General features: G+C 45.2%; 2 protein-coding genes across 4 annotated transcripts in view; one reads left to right on the forward strand and one right to left on the reverse strand.

The window, feature by feature from the left end:
- The window catches only part of IFT140 (intraflagellar transport 140), a 35,985-nt gene that overhangs the window by 11,471 nt on the left and 2,330 nt on the right, over positions 1 to 22,184 (forward strand). The window contains exons 18-23 of one of the 2 annotated variants that reach the window (XM_015877245.3): positions 19,063 to 19,240; positions 20,526 to 20,716; positions 20,825 to 20,920; positions 21,271 to 21,403; positions 21,493 to 21,636; positions 22,034 to 22,162. In XM_015877245.3, coding sequence (XP_015732731.2) covers positions 19,063 to 19,240; positions 20,526 to 20,716; positions 20,825 to 20,920; positions 21,271 to 21,403; positions 21,493 to 21,636; positions 22,034 to 22,162 — 871 coding nt within the window. Of the gene's footprint in view, positions 1 to 3,633; positions 4,352 to 19,062; positions 19,241 to 20,525; positions 20,717 to 20,824; positions 20,921 to 21,270; positions 21,404 to 21,492; positions 21,637 to 22,033; positions 22,163 to 22,184 lie in introns of those variants that run through there. The other variant, XM_085514856.1, reaches the window with a different exon arrangement.
- TMEM204 (transmembrane protein 204) lies at positions 109 to 14,458 on the reverse strand. Of its 2 annotated transcripts, none has more exons than XM_085514865.1 (3): positions 13,627 to 14,458; positions 8,574 to 8,724; positions 109 to 2,203 (listed from the first exon to the last, which is right to left on the reverse strand). In XM_085514865.1, the coding sequence occupies exons 1-3, from the start codon at positions 13,840 to 13,842 to the stop codon at positions 1,959 to 1,961; spliced, it is 612 nt and encodes a 203-aa protein (XP_085370991.1). In that variant the 5' UTR covers positions 13,843 to 14,458; the 3' UTR covers positions 109 to 1,958. The 2 variants fall into 2 exon arrangements, with proteins under 2 accessions (XP_085370991.1, XP_015732742.1); XM_015877256.3 differs by having other exon boundaries at positions 8,574 to 8,729.

Below are 22,184 nucleotides of genomic sequence, written 5' to 3' on the forward strand. Positions count from 1 at the left end.
CTCTTTGTCCACGAGGCATTGCGAACTGCAGGTTTTGATCACAGTCTGGGGGAAAATGAGCAACCTTCCCCCTTGTCTGGCACAAAGTCCACAATATCATCGCTGGAGGAGGGTGAACATTCGTAGTTTTATTTATACATCTGACATAATCACAGTCATACCAAGTATTACGAATTTACTGACCACGTAGCTGATTTTTAAATTGAAATGTACATTATTATAATACGGATATTGCAATATTAGAAGAAATAATATAATGTCTTTTAAATATTCAAATAGTTTAATCTTAAAAACCCCCACAATTAACCATAGCACGTTGCTTCTAGGAAAGATAGAGCTTTTCCAGGAGGTAATGCAGAAGAGTGAGTACAAATTTTAGTTGGTTTTTACAAACCTACTGTGAGAAGAAACTCTTTGTCAGCATTAAGGTGTTCTGTCCTGCGCAGGGTTGCTGACTATAAACACAATGCAGAGTAGCAGTTGGGGTTGAGTTTCTTATTGCATCAGAAATGAGTTTGAGAACAGAATTCAAGAGCCAGCTTGATGATCACGTTCTAAGTGTGGCAAAGTATGGTGAAAATAGCAGTAAAGAGGAGCAGCGCATCGGCTGGGAGCAACACAACAGCAGTTTGTGGCAGTCACAGCTCGTATTCACAGCTCAGCCCTTCAGATCTGTCAGTTAGTGCTGAGGAGCCTCTGCTGACAGCTACTGGACACCTGTCACTGTGATACTCCCTGCGTCTGAAGTATTTTTGCACAACAGTTTTTGACCGGTTGTTTTCTCTTCCTAAAGGCTGTGTGCAACACCTTGTGAGCCCTTGTGAGGCTAACAGGCATCGTGCCTAATTCTGAAGGCAATTATGTTCATTTCATTACCATATGAAGTTAATGGACAGATGTTTTATCTCATGGCAAAGTCTTTGTCCTATTCTCCAGTTGGTGTATCAGGTGCAGTCTCCAATATTCTGTTAGGTGCCTCTGAGCATTGCTGGGCAGAGCTGGGTGTCCTAACGTAGCACTCTAATCTGGAAGTTGCCTGGCAAATGTTAAAGCAAGCCAGGAAGAAACTTCTGTGGGCTGAAATATCAATTGTTACTAATAATTTCCTGTGAAGCAAATCAGTAGTATCTATGATTATGAGAGAATCCAGGTGATCACCTTCTGTAGATCTGCCCGCAGTGTAACACTGAAGGAGATGTTCAGCACCATGTAAGGCCTGTTCCACGCCCTTGCCATTTTTAATGGTATCTATTTACATATAGGATAAACCTAAACCTCTCTCTTAGGGTGAAAAAAGCAGTATCTGGAGAAAATTGAACTGAATTCTTCTGCAGTCCCTTACCATTTAGAACTATTAGAGTTGCAGCACTTGCTTTATGCTGTGGCTTGAAAAGAGAAGGTGTTGCAGCTAATGAGAAGTTCCTTGAAATGGATGAATGGGATGGAAGACTAAAAAGCCATGAAATCTTAACAGCTGTTAAAAATCATCACTTAATCATCACTTATTCTACAGTGAGTTTTCTGCCTTCTCAGGCTGCCTGTCAGCTCCAAAGGAAAACTAACTGGTCATCACTGGTTTCCCAAAGCTTTCGATGTTAGTAAGGGAGCAACACAACTTTATCCAGGCAGAAAATGTTAGGTTGTCTCTTCTGTATTCTCATCTGATCTACCTGCTCCGGCTGCACCTGCTGACACGTCACTGTGATGCCGTCGGGATTCTGACAGCCCAATATTCTGAGCTGTACAGTAGAGGAAGAGGGCAATATAATATATATAAAATTATATGTTTTATACATATGTATATAGATGGAGCCCATCCAAATAATAATCGAGGGCCTCTGCCCACAAGAGTGAGCTTTGTGATGTCCTTCAACCCTTAGTTTTAAATTATAGCATATATTTATAGAAAATCCAACACAGATCTCCTCGGAGATCTTTCCCCCTTTGAGTCCATGCTTTCAGCACGGTGACTCCACGTAGTCATTTTCCAGGCCCCGGCGGAACCGAGCAGTCAGGGTACGGCTAATGACGATGACCCGCGGCGCCATGCAGTCCTCCCGCCTGTGGAGGATGTTCCATATGAGGATGGCAGCTGCCAGTGTGGCCAAAAGACAGGCTCCAATGTTCAGGTAACAGGACCATGAGAGGTTGGTGTATGGTCCGATGCGGTAGAAAGTCACCAATCCAATGACCAGAACAAAACCTGCAAAGAGTGCGAGAATTTTTCAGTTACTCTTGAATTTCTTTAGTGGCGAGATGCTACAAGCCTGATATTCCTGAATCTGTGAAGCCTTTCCCTTCCTGTTACACTGTGCTGCACGTGTTCTTTAACTCACGTTTAAACACGATCATATGTGCAGAACGAGGTGCCTTAACGTTCAGCTCACATCTGTTGACTCCGGTCTAAATTTCTTGCTCCTACTTTGTTGTATTTCATGTTTTATCCTTCTGTGTTGCAGAAATGAAAGAACATATGTTCTGTGTGTGTGCATGAAAGCAAACAAAAGAAAAAGAAAGAGGGTGGAATCCCTGGGTACGGTCCTGCTTCTTTAATGTGCCAGCAGAGGCTGCCAGAAGCTTCTGTTCCTTTTCCAACAGTGAGCACAGTATTAAATTCCTTTAAAGGCAGTTGATACAGGAATAACAACAGCACACTTATCTCGTATTTCCATCCACTGATGTCACAACGTCACTTGCAAAAACATGGGAGAAGGAAAAAAGATTTCCCTCTTTTTTTGTGCGTGAGCACCACTGATAAATAGCTGTCGTATTGCAGAGATGAGGTGAGGGGACTTTTCCAGTCATGCAGGACAGGCACGTTAGAACAGGAAGAATCCATGTTCCTCGACTCCCACTTTCTAATGTTAATAAGAATGCCCTTTCCTTGAAGAATGCAGCAGTGAGCACAGTTAGTTTTCTACTCCCTGTTCACTGTGTTTGTTTTTCTAACCCTATTCCCAAGTAAAACTGCTTTTCAGCTTTCTGAGACAATTCAGATCGCAACAGAGGCCAATATGTCTAACAGAAAAAAAGGCTTTCTCTTAGTTCTCATACCTTAACCACCATATCTCATTAAGCTGCACTGACAGAGGGACCCCTTCACAAAGGAAGATGAGAACAAACAGAGACCCATAAGCAGCCAGAAGGGTTTGTAGATATTATCTCCTGAAGTGCGTGGGCAAGGACAAGTGCAGGGTAAGCCTTTCTTTAGGAAGCACCAGCAGTGTCTGCATGCTCTGTTTTCTCAATTAGCTGCACTTGGAAACTGTTCTCACAGATACACCACAGTGCTCTGAGATGGTCCGAGGCACCTGGCTCTGCACCTTGGTTTTCCCATGGAAGAGCACAGCTTTTAATTATATTGGTTATCCTTTTATTTCTTGCTTATCTATCACTTATGGCCAATTACTGTCCCGAGTGGCTGCAAATCTCTGTGCTAGATGGGCTGATTTCACGAGCATCCTTCTATCTGATGGAGAAATTAGCTGCCAGGAAAAAGAGCTAAGGCTTCCTTACAGGGCTCAAAATAAAACTATTTATGTTAGCAAGACTATTTCCCTTCACAGGCCCTTTGCCTGAACCCTAGCTCAGATGAGCAGCCAATCATGCAACAGGCTTTCTCTTCTTTTGCAGTTTTGTGCCAGTGTCTGAACGAGAGGGAACTGGGAGATAATGAGTTGCAGAGCTCCCTGACTTGGCAGATAGCAGGAGTGAGTCACTGCAGCTCTTCAGCGACAAACAGCATCTGTGCAGAAATCTTTGCAATGGGCTAGACAGGAACTGACATCTAAGGGAGAAAAAGGCATGACAGAAGTGGGAGAGTTGGAAGCACATTACTCTACAGTTTCCACAATTAATCAGGGAAAGTAGATATATAAATATATGTGTGTGTGTAATTTTGGTAGGCCTCTTTTATATGGTTACATCCAAGTTGCCTGTTCTGTCAGGCTAATGGGTAAAGCCTTGCAAGTTATCATGTGTAGCACATGGTTGCAGATCCTGGTGTGTTGGTGCAATAGGAACTAATTTCTGTAATGAAAGAGAGTTAAACTGAGATGTGGCTGATGCTTTACTGCCGTAGCTAAAGTATTTTCATGGAGTTATCGTCTCCTGCTTTTTTACAGCCTTCCCTGTGGTTGTTACTGGTGGTAGGAATTTAAATCAGCATTTTATTGTGTTGTCTAGAATATTCCTGAAAATTCATGCAACTTTCAGATGCAAAGCTGAATCTCCCTGGATTAATTTCACTGGGAAGAAACGTATTTCAATCAGTTTCAGGTCACTTATTGTGTATTGTCTGAAAGTCTGCACAGAGGCCAGATCTTTATTAAAAATCCTGGTGAGATTACTTAAAGTACTTTATTTTCCCATAGAGCTGCTGTTTATCTCTAGTTGTTTCCCATCTGTAGCAAAACAAGCCTGAATGGGGGGGGGCTTTTCCGCTGGGGAAGGAAACAGATAACAAATTCACTAGGAAGACTTTTGGTTGGGACAGTATTTGACTGCTGGTGGGGGTGGGTTTGGGAGAATGCTACTTTTTGAACTTGTGTTTTAGATCTGTGTACTGAACTTCCTGTTTGACCGTGGCTGGCCGTTAGCCAGCTGCAGACTTCTAGCATTTTAAAAGAACTTCCATAGTCACCTCGTCCTTCTGTGGGTTTTTTTTTCCCCAGACACATGCTGCATTGTATAAATCTTCCCAGTGCTCTGATGCTGCCTTCTTGGATTCATAGAATCACAGAATCATTGAGGTTGGAAAAGACCTCTAAGACCATCCAGTCCCATCGCCTGCCTACCACCAGCACTGCCCACTAAACCACATCTCCGGGCAGCCTGTGCCAATGCTTAGAAATCTTAGAAACTTCGAATCTTAGAAATCTACTTTAAAAAATAATATATATATATATATATATATAAATTTGGCTAAAGGGCACAGGCTGTAACTTTCAGACATCTCCAGCTCAAATATTTTTTGTTTATTTAAATGAATTTTAAGTGTATATAAGAGTTCAGCACACTTCTGAGCTCCTGCCCTTCCCATTTGCTGTTTCAGCTGCTCAGGTGAAGCATTTCAGTCCAAATAAGCAGGACAGTCTTCCATATGTTAAGATCTTTCTGGTTAATACTGCAGGCTTTGAAAGCCAGATCACTGAGGTTTGCAGTCCACGTAAAGAACATGCAAGTTTTGGTGCTGCAGTAAAATAAGTGAGAAATAATAAGAACATTTAGCACAAGTCAAGCAGCCAAATCCTTTCTTTCTCATACAATTTTTAGACTTAGAGTCATTAATTTGCTTTCTTTTTTCAGGAAGTATTAGTCTAGAGCTCCATAGAATCTCCTTTTAAAGCAGACCGTGATTGTGGGTGCTGCGAAGGCAAAAGGTGGAAGGAAGTTATACAGAAATCAGGATCACGTTGCTGACATTATTTCAGTCAGCTGTGTTCTCCAGTGGCTGCTCTACTGTTCTGTTCTGCATTAACATTTTTCTGGCTATCAACAGATCTAAAGTTATAATACTGAGAAGGAAGAGAGTGGGTAAGTGATCTAATGCTCTTCTGTTTTTTAAGGCTTAATAGCACAGACATGAGTATGTCTGAACTCAGGTTTCCCCAGCTGTGTCAGGATCTGGAGTGAAATAATTCTGTCAGCTGAAAAACACAGTAGGAGAAGTTGGAATGCAAGGCTTGAAATTCAGAAGACGTAAAATTGCAATTATTTGGCTGTAGGTGACAAGCTCAGTGGGGGACAAAACATTTTAATCTTCAGGATATTCAATATTAAAGTAATTTAATGCTGATAAGTAGTTTGAATATTAACTGTTATTATTCAGGTTTATTTCAAACTTGGGCTTTCTGAAACCAGGATGAGATCTACTATAAAGGATATTTTAGAGTTGCTCTCCTCCTCTGTTCCTAACATTTCCCTCTACTGCCTAATATTCACCATCGTACAGAATTCCAGTCTTGGCTGGAATCCATTAGCTGGGTTCTAGTCTGGCAGGTTTCTGATTTCAGTAGATCAATATTTTCTAAGTGCTCTTTTTTTTCCTATCCTGTTAGTATGGATTTCCCTTTACAACTGCTTGGGTTACTCTGTTACCCATCCTATGCTCAGCGTGTTGAGTTTGTAACATTTCCTTGGGAAAAGAAACAGCAAAGAAGAGCCCTCTGGAGAGAAATTTCTGAGCAGTGACACAAAATTCCACATCCAACACTGGTTCCATCTTCACCACATTCTTTTTCCAAAGCAAACAGTTTGCCTTCCTGTTAACTGGGAGGTGTGAGGTTGCAGGGCTTTGGAGCTGTGTGAATCCCGTTGCTGGCCCAGGAGCAACGCTGTTTGCTCTCTTCTTTCCTTCCTCGTTGCTTCCTGGGGCTTTATTTTCTGTCAGAGGTCCATCCTTTCTGAATGGCAGTCAAACACTTGTGCAGGTGGCAGAATGAAGCCTGGAGTCTCTCATGGGACCAGAGATGGTTGGTTTGGACTTGCAATAGGGTTTGGAAGATGGTATTTAGTATGCTTAGTTTTTTTAAAGCAAAAATGACTTCTTTTGGAGATCAGGAGGCTGTATTGAAACCCGCACAATGCTTTAGCTATATGCTGTGAACGAAAATAAGTAAATGGCAGGTTCACATTGATTCTGAGCTGCATACTTAAATCTTCCTCCATAATGCTGGATTTCAGTCTCAGTGACTGCTAGTTTTGTTTCTACCTGCTATTGAGACAAAAGGTAGATACCAGACATACACCAGAGTTAGAGGGAATCTCCCCAGAGCATGGGAATCTCCCCAGTGGCTTATTTGAGGAGTCTTTGTCATTGTTTGACCTTGAACCGACCAGCCTGACGACTGGATGTGATCATGTAGGATGGGTGTTCAGGGAATTTGTTTAATGTAAAATTTGCATTAAGCAAATGAGGTGTAAAATGGGTGCTGTGGCACTGACTGCAAGACAGGCAGCCATCTGACAGCATGGTGTAATTGTGAAGGAGGGTGGCAGGGGGGAATAGCCACCAAAGTCATCATTTGTGCGAATGGGAGAGCTTGGGTTCATGCAGCATGACGTCTTTCTGTGTAGCTGTCATGAGCAGCCGGATCCATCTCCTCACACCTTTTGAATGCAGACAAGCAGATGAACTTGATTCAGCAGCTTCTTCAGCCATTCTCATTAGTGTTTTGTTAATCACTCTGACTCTGGCTTTCTTCCCTTCTCCCCTCCCAGCACTGGGGATTTCAAGGTTCAGCTTGCATAACAGGTAATAGCAGGCATTTCCTCCTCCTGTGTCGGGATATCCTGGCGCCCTTCAGTCTCTCTCTGACTGTGTTTAAAACTGACTCCAGCACAGGAAAAAAAAAAGTCTAAAATTAGCAGCCTTGATAGAATAAAGGCCCAGGGCTGTCCACTGCGCTGCTTGTCAATGAAACAACAAATCTAAACAGGGCCAGAATGCATTTCCTCTGTGAAAAACAGACATGTGGAGTTTTGGGGGAGGAGGAGAAGGAGTGAGAGTAAGGCCAGCACTGCATATAAAGATCAGAGAGAGTTATGCAAAAGACGGTGGTGTACGTAAGGCTGTAGGGAGGCCGGTCTGTGGTGAGTCTGTATGTCTGGCTCTTCTCTGCACTGAGCCAGTGCACCTGGAAGCTGGATGGGATGCTCTGAGAGATACAGAAGCTGTTACTGCAGTCTCCTCTTGTTTGAAGTTCAGGTTCACCCTTAGTGTGGGTGGTTATTGCTATGGGGACCATATTTAAATAAGCTGGGCTAGATGCTGGTCCTGTAGCAGTGTGAACTGGAGATCTCACATTTATACCATTTCAGATATTCAGTGTTTAAAGAACAACAACAGTGATTATAACCTACTGGGTACATTAATAATAATGATATGCTTTTAATATGGACTTGTAGGCGATCTGAATGTAATATTCCATTAATGACATGGATTTTTATAGGATCAGTATAATAAATACTGAGTGGCTTTATGTAAAGAAAGGCATTACTGCAAAACTCTCAATATGATACTGTGATAAAACCATTTCCTCCTTCCCTCACTCGTTTCTATATACAATTTTTGTCTATGAGAATCACTGTGGGAATTTCAGTTACAACTGTCCCTGTTAAAATTGGACTGCAGCTTTCTTTGCAAGACTGCAAGATACGTTTGTGTATCAAAGTGCAGCTGATCTTCACAGTGCAAAACCCTGTTAACTGAAAGCAAAACGTTCGTGTTCCATCAAGATGTCAGAAATCTTTTCTGTCGTTCTGCATTCAAACAGCTGCTGGGGTATATTCTGTCCTGCTAAATGGTGGGAATACACTGCAATGGTTTTGTTGCTTTCAGCTTCCATTGGAAATAGGAATGGCTTAGTCTGCTGCCAACTGAGAAGAAACATTCTGATATTTCCAGCATGAAAGCTTCTAGCCATATACTGCAAAATCACTGTGTGTTTACTTTGACATTTGAGCCTTTACGCTATGCCTCATCACTTGAAAGTTTCTCCAAGTAACCATCTTTGCCACCTGGATTTAGTAGGGATGAATGAATTTGTCCTTAAAAACAGAAGTGCACTTACTGGCAAGCTGGAACACGGCAGCGATGGCCTCCTCCCACCACTGGGTATCCTGAGAGATGAGCGGGATCTCCACCAGGCCCAGGACGAAGATGAGCTGGCCAGCAGTCAGAGCAACAGTAGCGATGAGGTTACAGGCGCGCATCATGTCAAACTGCACTAGGGAAACATGAGAAAGAAGCCTCCAGTTAAAATAAGATTGAAAAAAAAAAGGAGGAGGGGGTGTTGAGGGTGAAAAGGAAATTAAAAAACCTGGCTAAGCAGGTGTGTAAAGCTTCTCAGTCCATAGCAAATGATTCTTGTGTATCTTTCCCACTCCTGACAATCCCACAGTCTTAACCTTCTTAATTGCATTTGCTGTGGTCTGATTAGGAACAGATTTTCTTTAGGAAATCTTTCCTTTAGTTAATGAAAATCCTGTCACTTTTGCTTCAGTGCCAAACAGTCTGGGCTGAAGCAAGTAGCTCATTTTCAAGGACAGCCCACGAAAAGCTCTGGGCTTCTGCCCTGCAAAGATTCTCAGTGTAATCGGCTGTCAGAGCTGTGTGCTGCAGGAACTGTCCTTTTGTTCTGTATTTGTATGGCACTGATTGAAATGGAACCTTGGTTCATGGCTTGGGTTTTCAAGGCCCCAAAACAACCATCTCACAGCAAAAGAAATCTGTAGCTCTCTTGTCCTTAAGCATTCTGTGGGCCAGTGCCAGTATATTACTGGTTTAAGAGATGTTGATAACAGAGCATTAAATAGAGAATTCTTAAATCTTCCTTCTTGTAACATTTATTGATTTTTTGGACTCTCTGAGAAGACTCTTGTATTTCTGTAATGATGTCAGTGCTTGACAGTTCTCAGCTGGGTGCTCTGCCATCGTATATATGTAAAAGAAAAGTTATATGACCTTATATGTTTGTACACACTGAAGATAAAGAACAAATTCAGAAATAATTACAGATATTTATATCTCAAGTCTTGGATAGAGACCCGATTCAGCCGGCTGCTGGATAGAATACATTCAGTGCAAAGCTCAGTCCTTTCAGTGAGGCTTCTTTTCCTACTTTTCCTGTTAACCTGGTGGATGTCCTGTTTTCATCCTTTTCCTTCCTCTCTAGCAAAAAGGTGGGCTTTGTAAATATCCCCGTGCCAGTTCAACGTCTCTTGCCAATATGTCACTGCTATTCTGAAATACAAGCAGCTCAGTGCGCAGAGTATCACAAACAGAAAGGCTCCAGACATTAATTTTCATCAGGTTTTCAGAAGTGCCTTAGCTGATCTGATTGAATTTGGATGCACTAACCACCCAAATTTTATATTCCGAGAAACAGTTAACAAAAGATTCATTGCTAGCTGGAGAGCTTTGCCTAAGGCCTGTTCCTATTTCGGCAGCAGGTTTCTGGATCTCGGTGTCTCCAGACCTCACATAAGATCACAACTGGTGTGATCTTATGAAACATGAAAGCAATTATTTTTGTGGAATCAGGTAGGACAATAACTGAGTGCCCTTCCACGCTTCCTACTGGGATGAAGCTGTTTCATTCTAACACCAGAGACACCAGTTCAAATTCCCCATTGCATTGCTCATTTCCTAGACCAGAACTATCCATCTGGATTAGAAATGTTGATTTGATTTGCTTATTTGCAAGCAGCAATTCAATGTTACATGATAGCCCCAGGGTTATTCGTGCTTTGCAAAAGCAGATTAGTCATAATAGAGAGTAATTCACAGTGTCTCAGAATTGTTGGGAAGGATGATCTCACTGAATAGATCAGATGGTGCTAATTGCTGCAAGTCTCAAGTTTTCTTTCCCTATTTTGTTTGCATATAGGAAAAAACAGTGATAGGTGAGAATTCAAGCTGTTGATAGATTACATCACGATGTATGTATTCATATTAAGCAGCCTGAGATGCCCCAAAACTTATCTACAACTTCCCTTGAGAAACAGCACTTCCAAAATTGTTTGTGTGAACTTCAATCCAGCTTCTGTAATGCAGTTACCAGCCGTGGGACAGCACAGCTTCCCTCACCCTGTAAGAACAGTACAGAACCTGCACATCTCACCATGGCTTCACAGCTGGAGGGTCTGTCTGTGAGTGTGCTGCTAACCTACCTCTGCTTTGGCACAGCGTGATTAAATCTGAAAAATCAATGTAAATTTCAGTCAGCTCTTAGGAATTCGTCGCACTGAAGGACAGCACCACCTTAAGCTGCTGCTAATTGAATTGCATCTGTGAGTTTGTCAGTACTTCAGGAAACCTGCTTGTTCGTGCTGATTGTGTTAGTGTTAAAATGGTTACCTCTAACTTCAGTTCTCTTCATCTCCAAAGTTACACTGCTTGGTGTCTGTTTACAAGCTGTGTCTGCAGGCTGAGATCATCTGCTGCTTCTGATACAATTTATCTGAATTGGCAAAGTAATTAGATTTTCTCTAACACAATGAAGACATTCTGAGCGCATGGTTTTCATCCGGAACCTGACGCTTTGCTAAGGCCTTGGCCTAGGAAGGGATGCATCTTGTTGCTCCTAACAAATCTACTTCATTAAATAGTCTGAGAAGTCTTTGCACACATTTCCTTAGCAGAAGCATAGCTGACAAGTCTTCCTAAAGCCTCAAATGAGAGCCATCCCCCTCACAGTGACAGGCAGTTAGAAAGGAACAGCTGGTTATGCCCAAGCTTTTAGCTGCCCACGGTTCAGGCTGGGAGTAGTGTGTGGTCCTTTACAATGAAGTTGTACCTTTTCAGCCTTTTCAAATTACTTTTACAATCCACATTATATCCAAATGTCAGGAAAAGCCAGAACAGTACACTCTGTGTAAGTGTGCTTATACTGGTTTTTCATGGCAGCATTGATTGGATCAGCACAAAGGCACAGTGCAAAGGAAAACTGTTGAAGGGATGCTCTGGAGACTGAACTATGACAGCTCAGTGAAATCTTAAGTAAAAGTAAAATCCATGCTAAAATGAGCATTGACTCCAATTTGAAGAGCAGACCTCTTAAATTTTACCTCCAGAAAGACTGCACGTTCACCTCTGCTGCTGCAATTAGTCATTTCACTAATTGAAATGCTGATAACATTGCAGGTGCTAGGAAGGGAAATCACAAGCTTGGAGCTTGCACTGTGAACTGACTGTGCAATAGCCTCAGCAGGTTACATCTGTGGACAGGCACCTATGGGCACAGTAAGCACCTGGCTGTATTGAATCCCTTGGTAGCTGTCTCTTCCAAGTGCAGCGGCCCTCTGTTCTTGATCTGTCAATGTAGAAAAACTAATGTGATGCTCAGTGCTTGCCATGGCATGGCTTCAGTCCAGCCAAACACCAGCAGCCAGTGTCACTCTGAATTGTTACCTCTGCAAACAAAAGCCGGCGCAGTTCCCACGCAGAGCAGCAGCCTGGCCTAGCACTGCTCCTCACAGTGCAAGTGTCTGCATAAATCATGCTCTGAGGCTGGCAGGTGTTTATATTTAGTCCTTCTGGAGTCACGTAGTCACTTGTGATGCTGTGCCTCTCCCTGTCAGTGGTTATGCTACTTGTAAGAACTATGGCTATCTTGCTCTTGGCATCTGGAGTAGAAATAAGCATCCTGCCATTCAGTCCCTCTGCAACCCTGAAGAACCAAGCAGAGCCTTAAAAATACTTCTATTGCTGTAGTTCAAATTGTTCATAGTGTTCTTCAGACAAAAAGGAACAGAATGTGACCTTTACTAACAAATAAATGAGCTCCATCTGTCCACAGGGCTGTTAGTGCTGTGGGGCTTAGGGGCATTGCTGAACTGTGCAGCGTGGTCAGAAGTTTTTTGGTGTTAGAGAATCAGAGGGGGGGATGACTGTGCTGTGGTTATTATGTTTTTAAGAGTTCTATCACATTTTGCTTCTGTTTCACGTAAGAACTTGCTGCCACACCGTTCTGCTATGAAACCAGTTGTATGACTATCTTTAGAGCACCACCCATCTTCTGAACTGTGCACAGCAGGAAATACAAGGCAGCGGGCTTAAAAAGCTGCAGAAGCCCAAGTCAGTGCACAGGAACTTATTCTATCTGTTCCACTGAGACCAGGTACTTGTAAAGTTTGTGAATGGTAAGCAGGTTGTTAAATCAGAACCTGACTGATAGATGATAATCAGAGCATCATTCAAGTGATGATGTTAGTGTGTGCATAGAAGGCAATGGCTGCTTTCTGGAAAACATGATGTTGTGTGGGCCCACGTGAAAGCATATTTTGAAAAGAAATTCCTCCCCTATTTTCGTTTGGTCTCAAGAGGGATAGAAAAGATTTTAGGAGCATTTTTCCTTTTCTCCATATTTCAAACCATGAAAAAAAAGCCTTTTTTCTTACTAACGTTACTGTTATGAGTCTTCAGAAGCAGTATTAAAATCTCTAGAAAAAAATCCTAGCGTCTGCCAAGGCATGAACTTTATAGACCTTTAATGCTTTGAATTCATTTCCTTGAAGGATCCATTTAGTGTTGGTTGAGTCTCCCTGACAAACAAACCCCGAGGCAGCGCTGCTCAGAGCCCTCCTCTGCTGGCTGCTTGTTTGAAGGCCCCTGGGAGCTGCTGGAATCAGGGGCTCTCCCATTGAGTGCCTTGGGAGCTGTGAGCTGTGATTCAGCACAGATGTGCCAGGTGACCACAGGTATCCTAAGCACAGCCTTACTGCTATAGCTCAGTGAGAGGGTGCTTTGGAACTCCACACTGTGAACACAAGGTGCAGATTTTTCATTGCTCAGTTCTATAAATCAACCTACAGGTTTGGTCCTACCCCCAACTTTTAAACCTCTGAAACATGGATGGATTATTCAAAGTGTGTGGTTCTGTGTGCTATAAAACAGGACAGTGCAGATTAATTCTTTTGGGCAGGGAGGAGGAATCAGTTCATTGCCAGAGGGTGGACATAATGGTTCTCATTTTCCTGATTTTATTTGACTGTTAACCTTAAGAAATGTTCAGATTCAAATGGCTAACACTGATGTCAGAGCTGCTGAGCTGTATGTTCCCCAGGACCTGGTACATCGTATCTATGACCACCCAGCATAAGCAGAGAAGAGATGGAACTTACGTTTGACAGTGCTGCGAGACTCCTGGAACCCAGCTGACTCCGAGCCCCAGCCCAGGGCTTCACACTCGCGCTCCTCCCCTTGCCCGTGCCTGCTGCTCGTGCTGGTTCCTGCCTTGCTCCTCTCTGCCAGCCAGCACATCTTCCAGAGCCCCACGCTGCGCTTACGCCCATCTTCCAGGGTCTGGTACACCCAGTTAGGAGTAAAGGCAGCCGCATTGTTTAGAATAAGCGAGACCAAGGCTACCAACACGGCTGTGGCTACCAGTTTCTGGACAGTCATATCTGACTGTCAGCTCGCCACCAGTCTCTATGAGCAGAAGACGCGAGGTCTCAGTCAGCTGCAGCACATTGAAATGGGGCTTGAAATGGAGGCGGCTCGGATGGGATGTTAGAAGTGGCTAGAGGACATCACCGTTCATTCTCAAAGTCAACTCCAGAGGCGTTTCTGATGAAGCAAATGAGAATTCCGTGAGGTAGGCAGGGTAATTCCATAAAATACGAACACCAAGAAGCTTGTTTAAGACTCGGTCCTTCCCAGCGTTGGCTTATCCACCTTCTTGCACCTTGATGAGCAGTGCCAGCCCGGTGGGGTCCATTCCCTGTGAGCCGAGGCTGTGTGGATCCAGGCTGCAGGCAGGGCGCCCCAACACACCCACGGTGCGGGATCCTCGTTTGGACGCACGGTTCAGAATACCCCGCAATAACCAACAGACGGCATTCTTAAAGCCCAATGGACTCAGACCAATGTTGTCATCCCAGAGGAGACGGGAAAGCTTGGAGTATCCCGAGGAATGTGCTCCGCCGTGTCTGTCCGAGCTCCACAACTGCGAGTGGCGCGGGCTGCCGTGAGGAAGAGGGCTCCCCCTCCGCCCCCCCAGCTCCACACAGAGGAAATGGCTGTTTTTGTGGCTGTTTTTGGTGAGCCTCAGGGCGTAGTCGACTGCAACAAACAGAGCCGCTGCCACGGCAGTCAAACATGAACAGGATGTGTTTCCTGAAAGGAAAAGACATATGGAGACTTCTAAAGTTGTCCCTCCTCCCCTCGGAGCGTCCCCTTCCCGCCTCACTCCTCCCCTCAGCGTGGGCCGGGGGGGGGGCGGTGGGACAGCGGGGTCCGATACGGCTCCATGCGGGTCGGGCAGCGGGATGGAGGTCCGCATTACAGCCATGGAGAGGAACCGGGCAGCCAGACAGAAAGTAAAGCCGGGAGAAGAGCCGGGGCTGCCTGAACAAAGTCATGAGCTGCTGTGATGGAAGCTGGGGGCTGTGGGGCAGACGCGGCCCTGAGCCCCACGTCCCGCTCTGAGCCCGGCAGAAGTTTCTAAGCTGAACAAACAAAAAACCCCACAGCTGCATCAGCTGTAACGTTTAGTGCCGTTTGTGCCTTGTAAAGCGGCTGGTGTTGTCGTCAGCCTGAAGAATGAGGAGTGAGGGGTCAGGACGGAGCTGGGTGCAGTGCTCAGTGCACCTGAGGTGTCAGCAGTTCACATGGATGGAGATAACGGGAGTGAAAGGTGTTTGATTGGAAGCAGCTCCTGCGTGTCAGCTGAGCGCCATCACCTGCACTGAGCAGTAAATCCCCCTCCCCTCTGTGTGCTCCGTTCATTCCAGTCCTTAAACAGGTGAAGCATGAGGCACTTTGTGCACTGTCAGTGCAGCATCGTTTGTGTTCATCTTTCCTGTGGCTGCTCATACTGCCATACATCCGTGTTCTTAGAAATTTGGCAAGCACTGCTATTGGCAGACGTCTATATTCATTCTTCCAAGCAGCAATGGCTGTATTTTTGTATTGAGAGACCATGGGTTTTTCTGTTGCTCTAAGCCTGCAGCAGGGCAGCTGTTGTAGCCATTGTAGATGATTCTAAAGGTAAAGCTCTTCTACCCGGCAGTAAACTTGTCTCTGCTCCTTCCCTATTTTGTTTGGGGCATTCCTGAGAGGCGTAGGATGGACCAAATGAAAAGCAAATGAGTTCTGAAAAGGTCCAGTAAGTTTTCTTGGCTTCCTCTTACCAAAACAGCTCTGTTATTATTACTACTACTATTATTATTGCTATAGTTATTAGCTCCTCGCTGACTCATTCAGGTTCTTGTTGGCACTTAGTGCTATTCTGTTCACACAGAGATCTTATGCTTCTAGTACAGAACAGTCAGGAATCCTCCCCATCCTGTAAAAGAGAAGGAATCCCCATTAACCTTAGGTGTCCAGTAGTGTGTCTGATGTGCCCATGTCCAAGCCCTCAGTAGCCCCTATGGTCCATGGCGTGATGCTTTTGTCCTGTAATCAGTCCATCAAACCATATACTGTGCAGCTGCTTGTAAGTGAATTAGCTGATCAGAATCACCTGCTGTTCACCCAGAGGGTGGTGACGCACTGGAACAGGTTGCCCAAGGAGGCTGTGGGTGCCCCATCCCTGCAGGCATTCAAGGCCAGGCTGGATGTGGCTCTGGGCAGCCTGGGCTGCTGGTTGGTGACCCTGCACACAGCAGGGGGTTGGAACTGGATGGTCTTTGTTTGGTCCTTTTGAACCCAGGCCATTCTGTGATTCTATGCTGTATTTAAGACAGATTGCATTATTCTAATGCTTCTTTCAGGGCTAGTGAGGTGCAATTTCAAGTTACTGAAATCCAAGTGAGGTTGCACGTAATTATCATCTGGAAGATAGTAATAGATGCTGTTAATTTTCCTAAGGAGGCAGCACCTGCTTTGTCCTGTCCTTTTCCTTTGCATGGAAAACACCCAAGAGCAGCATGTAGGCAATGGGCGGAGGACAGGGACAGGGTGGTGCCCAGTGTTTGTCCAGGACAGCCCAGACGTGGTTTACATTATGGTGAGGCTCACAGTGAACACTTAGCACCAGAACAGCACATCCTCTGTGTGCCAGTCGAACTGCTGGCAATCTCTGTCCTTTGCTCTTTGCTCAAGACCAGCTCTGCCATTGCTCAGCACTGACAGCTGCATTTCCCTCTCTGGTGGTGCAGGCTGTGTCTGAGCACAAGGGACACTCGGGTGCTGTGCTGGGATGTGCTGCAGTCACTGGGGGAGGGCGGCTGAGACTGGGATGAATCCACACACTGTTGTTGTCACTTGTTTAAATGGGAGCGTTGTGCTGCGTGTCCTTCAGTGATGGCAGCAGGAAAATCTCCCTTTTATTAGTGCATTACAGTATTGCACTAATAACGTAGCATTGCAGATGCTATGTCTGATATTTAGAGCACAGTAGTGTCCTGTTAGCAAAGTGGGGCCTGAGTTGAAAAGATTCTTTCTTCTCCTGGTCAAGATACTTAGAGGTGAGATGGGATGCAAGTATGTGCCATTTTCAATTGTACCCCACTGTACATTGTACCCCATTGAAGGGAGGAGGGCAGAGTCGTAAGGTGCTTCAGACACGTGAATACCCAGCACAGGAAAATAGATCCAGAAAGGTGAGAATGCTGTAAGAAAAGCTGTTCCATCAACTACGTGGAATAACTTGTGTCTAAAGGGGCTCCCAGGTTCTGTTTGGAATCTGGCGTGCTCCTGGCATGGCCCGAAGCTCGGGGTGCAGCACAGTTTGCTGCATGGGCAGGCACAGCTCCCTGAGACAAGCAGGGAGTGCATTCCTATGGCTCTGCTGTGGCTGCATCTGCTCTGCGTTAAGATCCCCACATTGGCTAATGGAGCACAGATGTGAGCTGCTTTCCAGAGGGAAGAAAAGGAGGAGGGGAAGAACAGGAAGTTCTCAGAATGTGGCTGGGGGGAAGGGTGAACTGTTCCTTGGGTTGTGTGACAGCAAGGCCGGCCCTGGGAGAAGAGCTGCTGCCTTTTAAGGATGTAGAGACAGACGTGTCTTTCTCCCTGACCCACCAACTGTCAAAAAAGAAACTGTGTTCTTGCTTTGGATGACGTGAGAACTTTCAGCTTCTGGTGTTTCTTGTTTCTTAACCCAGTTTGCACTGTTTTGTACGTATCTTGAGACAGCAAAACTGCAGCACAGCTGTCCCTGGTGTTGTGATGCTGGAGATGTCTCCCTGCTCACTTTCAGGGCAAAGGTGGAACAAGGTTCTGGCTGCATTTTGGTTGCTGGAGGTCGTCTGGTCTTTGTGCAGGAGCTCTGAACCCCAGTGCTCTGGCCCTGGCTGCCATCAGTGTGTGACCTCAATCTGCTGCAGCATCTTGCTGTGGTGTCGGTATGATGTGATCTGTGCTGCTTCCCGACCTCCACCTGGTTGTGTGCTCTGTGGTGCTCAGCAGCTGCGTGTATACCTTTGTGTATCCATCCAGGGCCAGGCTGGATGTGGCTCTGGGCAGCCTGGGCTGCTGGTTGGTGACCCTGCACATGGCAGGGGGTTGGAAGCATCATGGGCCTTTTCAACCCAGGCCGTTCTGTGATTCTATGATGATTCTATGATAATGCATGTATATACCTTTATCAGAGCAGTGTCCTTTGTGTGAGGGACATGTCTATGGGTAATAACCAGCTTCTGCTGCAGCTGGACCAAGGCTAGTGATAGAAGTGTCTGTCTTTGTTCATCAAAGCCAGGTGACAGTATCTAATGTGACCTAAATGTCCCTTAAAGGTGCTTTTCCTGCTGTCCCCTGTTCTGGGTATAGGCAGTGGCTCGCTTAAAAGGAAAAAAAAACAATTAGTGCTTTATGAAAATGAAAATGGCTCCATCTTGTGCTGGTGGAAATGGGCATTTCATGCTGCATGGAGGTGCATCGTAGGCTTATGCTCAGGATGTAGCACTGAATTTCCAGTTCTGACATTCCTGCGTTCTGTTTCCATGTTCCTTTTGGCATTTCTGTCTGGAAGGGACTCGGATATATCAGCACAGAACCTGAGGAGGCCATGTTTGAACTGCAGTCAGCATGTTTTTCCCTCCTGTACTGACTGGATGTGCTTGACAGCACGTTGCGTCTCATCTCCTTTTGCTGCTTCCCGGTTAGTCAGTTTCCCCTGTTTGTGCAGGTCTTTCCCACAGCCACTGGGAAGAGAAAAACATTTTAATCATAGGAAAACATGATTGTCAGCCCCCCACCCCCAAAGTGGAAGGGGATTTGTTTGCAGGTGCAGGACCTGAGGTGTCATTCCACTCTTCAAAAAAGAAGAAAAATAGAAAACTTTTTTTTTTTTTCCCTGCTTTCATCATCTGGGTCCTTAATTTGCGTCATGTTGGTGCCTGGGAGCTGCGTGGGCCTCCACTGAGGCCTGTTTTGAATGCAAATGTTTTGTTAACCAAACATGTGGATCTTCAGCTCCAGTGCTACCTTTATGTCTGAGAACTGCTTCTATTCCCCTTAAATCTTCATGGAACAACCAGAGTCTGTTTATGTCTGATAAGTGTGGAACTTGCTAATGCATTGTCCTTTCTTGCTCCTTGCCTCTTACCTGCTCAATACCCACTCCTTGATGCTGATACCATAACAGCTCTCCCCTTCTTTCTGCTTTATCACAGTGAGGCTGTCTGGGAGAACATGGCTCGCATGTGTGTGAAGACTCAGAGACTTGATGTTGCCAAAATTTGCCTCGGAAACATGGGTCATGCGAGAGGAGCCAGAGCATTAAGGGAGGCAGAACAGGAACCTGAGCAGGAAGCCAGAGTGGCTGTGCTGGCAGTTCAGCTGGGCATGCTGGTAAGCCTGTCAATCATCTGCATCCTAGAACTAGGATCTATAGTTCTTAGTCCCAGGCAAATGAGGACAGAAATGGTGACACACCCCACAGTTCACAGATCACCAATTAGACACAAAGTGCTGTGACAGCAGAAAATCTGCTGGGGCCTCTGAGGAGACGCTGCATCCCGGGGCTGTGATGGCTTTCATCTGTGTGTTTGTTGCAGCTGCAGCTGGAACGTTGCCTTCCACCTCTTCTCATTACCAGAAAAAAATGTTGATGAACTGGAAGTTCAGAGAGAATCAGGGCAAACTGTTCAGCTCTTGGAAGGATTTTCAAGGCTGGAAGGGCTAGAATTCAGCAATCTGCAGCCATTTTAAGAGTCTAAATGCCAGAGAGGTAGTGGAACTATCCTTAATTAAAGTAAGAGGGGAAAAAGGGAACGTTTGAACTAGATGTTTGGAGAAGCTTCCTGGCAGAGGCAGCTGTGAGGCTGAGAAGTGGCAATGCTCCATCCTCTAGATACTGGCATCTGTTTGGAGAGATGGAGGGGAGCTGTACAAGGCAGATGCTGCTCTGTGGGTTTATTCACTCGCAGTGCCAACAATTTCCATCTTCCCTTTCTATGCTTTTAGAATTTGAAAGAATAAGAGACAGAAACTATTTTTCTATCCTGGACGGATAATCTCCATTTACTAAATATAGTGTTCATCTGGACAGCAGTTGGGTGGGGCAGGAAAATGCTCCTTCCACAGGAGAACCTCTCAAAAATAATAGTTCCAAATTTGCTTATCCTTGCGTCAATACAGGCAAAATCCTCCTGATCTGCTTCTGTCTGACATGAATAGTGTCATTGCCAGAACTGGCTCTCAGTTATCCGAGGAAGAGTTCCTACGTCTGAGACCTGCTCTGAGGTCCCTCCGACCTCACATCACTTCTGGGCTGTGTGGCCATTCAGTGCAGCCCCATACGAGGATACCTCCCCTTTCTGAAGTGATTCACGCTCGTGGTGACAGCGTTTAATTGTTGATGTCTTGCTTGTGTCACCCCCCGGTTGATACTGTACAGTAAATGCAGGATCTGAATGCTTTCCTTATTTTCACATAAACATCCTGCTTCCCAGTAACGTGCAATTCCAGGTTAAGTGTATTAGTTGGTTAACCCTCCTGCCTGAATTATTGTTACACTAATTGCATTACCTGCATAACTAAAATACTCATTAGTGCAGTGCCTGCTGTGACCTGCTTGGATGGACACCTATAAAACAAGTGGAGCTAACGAGCTGCTTGTATCCTCTCCTTTCAGGAGGATGCAGAGCAACTGTACAAGGCTTGCAAGCGCTACGACCTTCTGAATAAATTCTATCAGGCCACAAACCAGTGGCAAAAAGCCATTGAAACAGCCGAGGCTCATGACCGGGTTCACCTGCGCACCACTTACTACAGCTACGCCAAGCACCTGGAGGCAGTGGGGGATCACGCTCTTGCACTCAGCCAGTAAGCATCAGCTTATGACAAAACTGTGTGTGGGGGGGGGATTTTTTAGACAATGAAGTGAGATTTAAGTCAGTCATTCCACATCTGATATGTTCTGTTTGTCCACAGCTATGAGAAGTCAGATACACACAGGTTTGAGGTACCCCGAATGCTCTCTGATGACCTACAGGCTCTGGAGAACTACGTCAACAAGATGAAAGACAAGTCAGTGCTGTGCTCATTCCTTCTGAGTGGGACTTTCAGGTTGAGATACAGGCTGTGAGGAGGGCAGGGAAGGAGAAGTAGTGATCCTCTCCTCTGAGTTCAATACCTGCCTAATGCCTTTTGATCCCCCCTCAGCTTTTCAGGATCATGGCACAATTCACTCAAAATTGCCATATTGGATATTTAGGTTGAGCTCATAGTGCAGGTCTTTGAATATCACCCTTGTGTTTAGGTAAAACCTGTCTACGTTCCAAGAAAATACATCTGGTCTTGAGTTCAAGAACTCCAGGGCTGAGAAATGCATTCTTTGGTAATTCCGGCTGCTGCAATTAATACTGTTGCTTTTCTAGGAGCCTGTGGAAATGGTGGGCACAATACCTGGAGAGCCAGTCAGATTTGGAATCTGCATTACAATACTATGCACTGGCTCAGGATTATTTTTCCCTAGTCCGTGTCCACTGTTTTCAGGGCAACATTCAGAAGGTAACGCAGCCTGCTGCCGTTTGTTTGCAGAGTTCTCATTCCTAGGATGAGTTTGGTCACAGTGTAAAGATATGCCATTTCCTTTCCAGGCTGCTGAAATAGCAAATGAAACAGGAAACTGGGCGGCTTCGTACCACTTGGCCCGTCAGTACGAGAGTCAGGATGAAATCAAGCAGGCCGTGCACTTCTACACCAGGGCCCAGGCATTTAACAACGCCATTCGCCTGTGTAAGGTATGGAAAGACACACATTGCTACATCCAAACCTGAAGCAGGATTCTGCCCTTAGGCAGCGTACAGAGTGAAACAGGTACAAGAGATCCGTTCTCGTTCTCTTTGTGAGATATTGCGTGTTCATGAAGATGGTCCAGTTTCTGCCCGCACCTTCTACAAGGATTGATCATTACAAGGGGTTGCATGGGACTAAGTATTTCCTTTTCCTACATGTCAACAGAAAACTGCCTAAAACAGTCACTGTTGCAGCTCAAAGCCCTAGGAGTTGCTATGGGTTTTCCATAGGAGGTGGTTGATGGGCTACTATGTGACAGCACAAAGCCGAAAGCTTGAAAGGATGCAGGCTCGTCAGGTCAGTTTGCTGCAGACCTCGACCCAAATCTTTGCTTTTCAACAGGAGAACAATTTAGATGATCAGCTGATGAACCTGGCTCTCCTGAGCTCTCCAGAAGACATGATAGAGGCAGCCTGCTATTATGAGGAGAAGGGGGAGCAAATGGACCGAGCTGTCATGTTGTACCACAAGGTAAATGCCTCCTTAGTAAGAA

The sequence above is a fragment of the Coturnix japonica genome, chromosome 13 (assembly GCF_054131305.1).
Source record: "Coturnix japonica strain WE chromosome 13, WE-NBRP24, whole genome shotgun sequence".
NCBI lineage: Eukaryota > Metazoa > Chordata > Aves > Galliformes > Phasianidae > Coturnix > Coturnix japonica.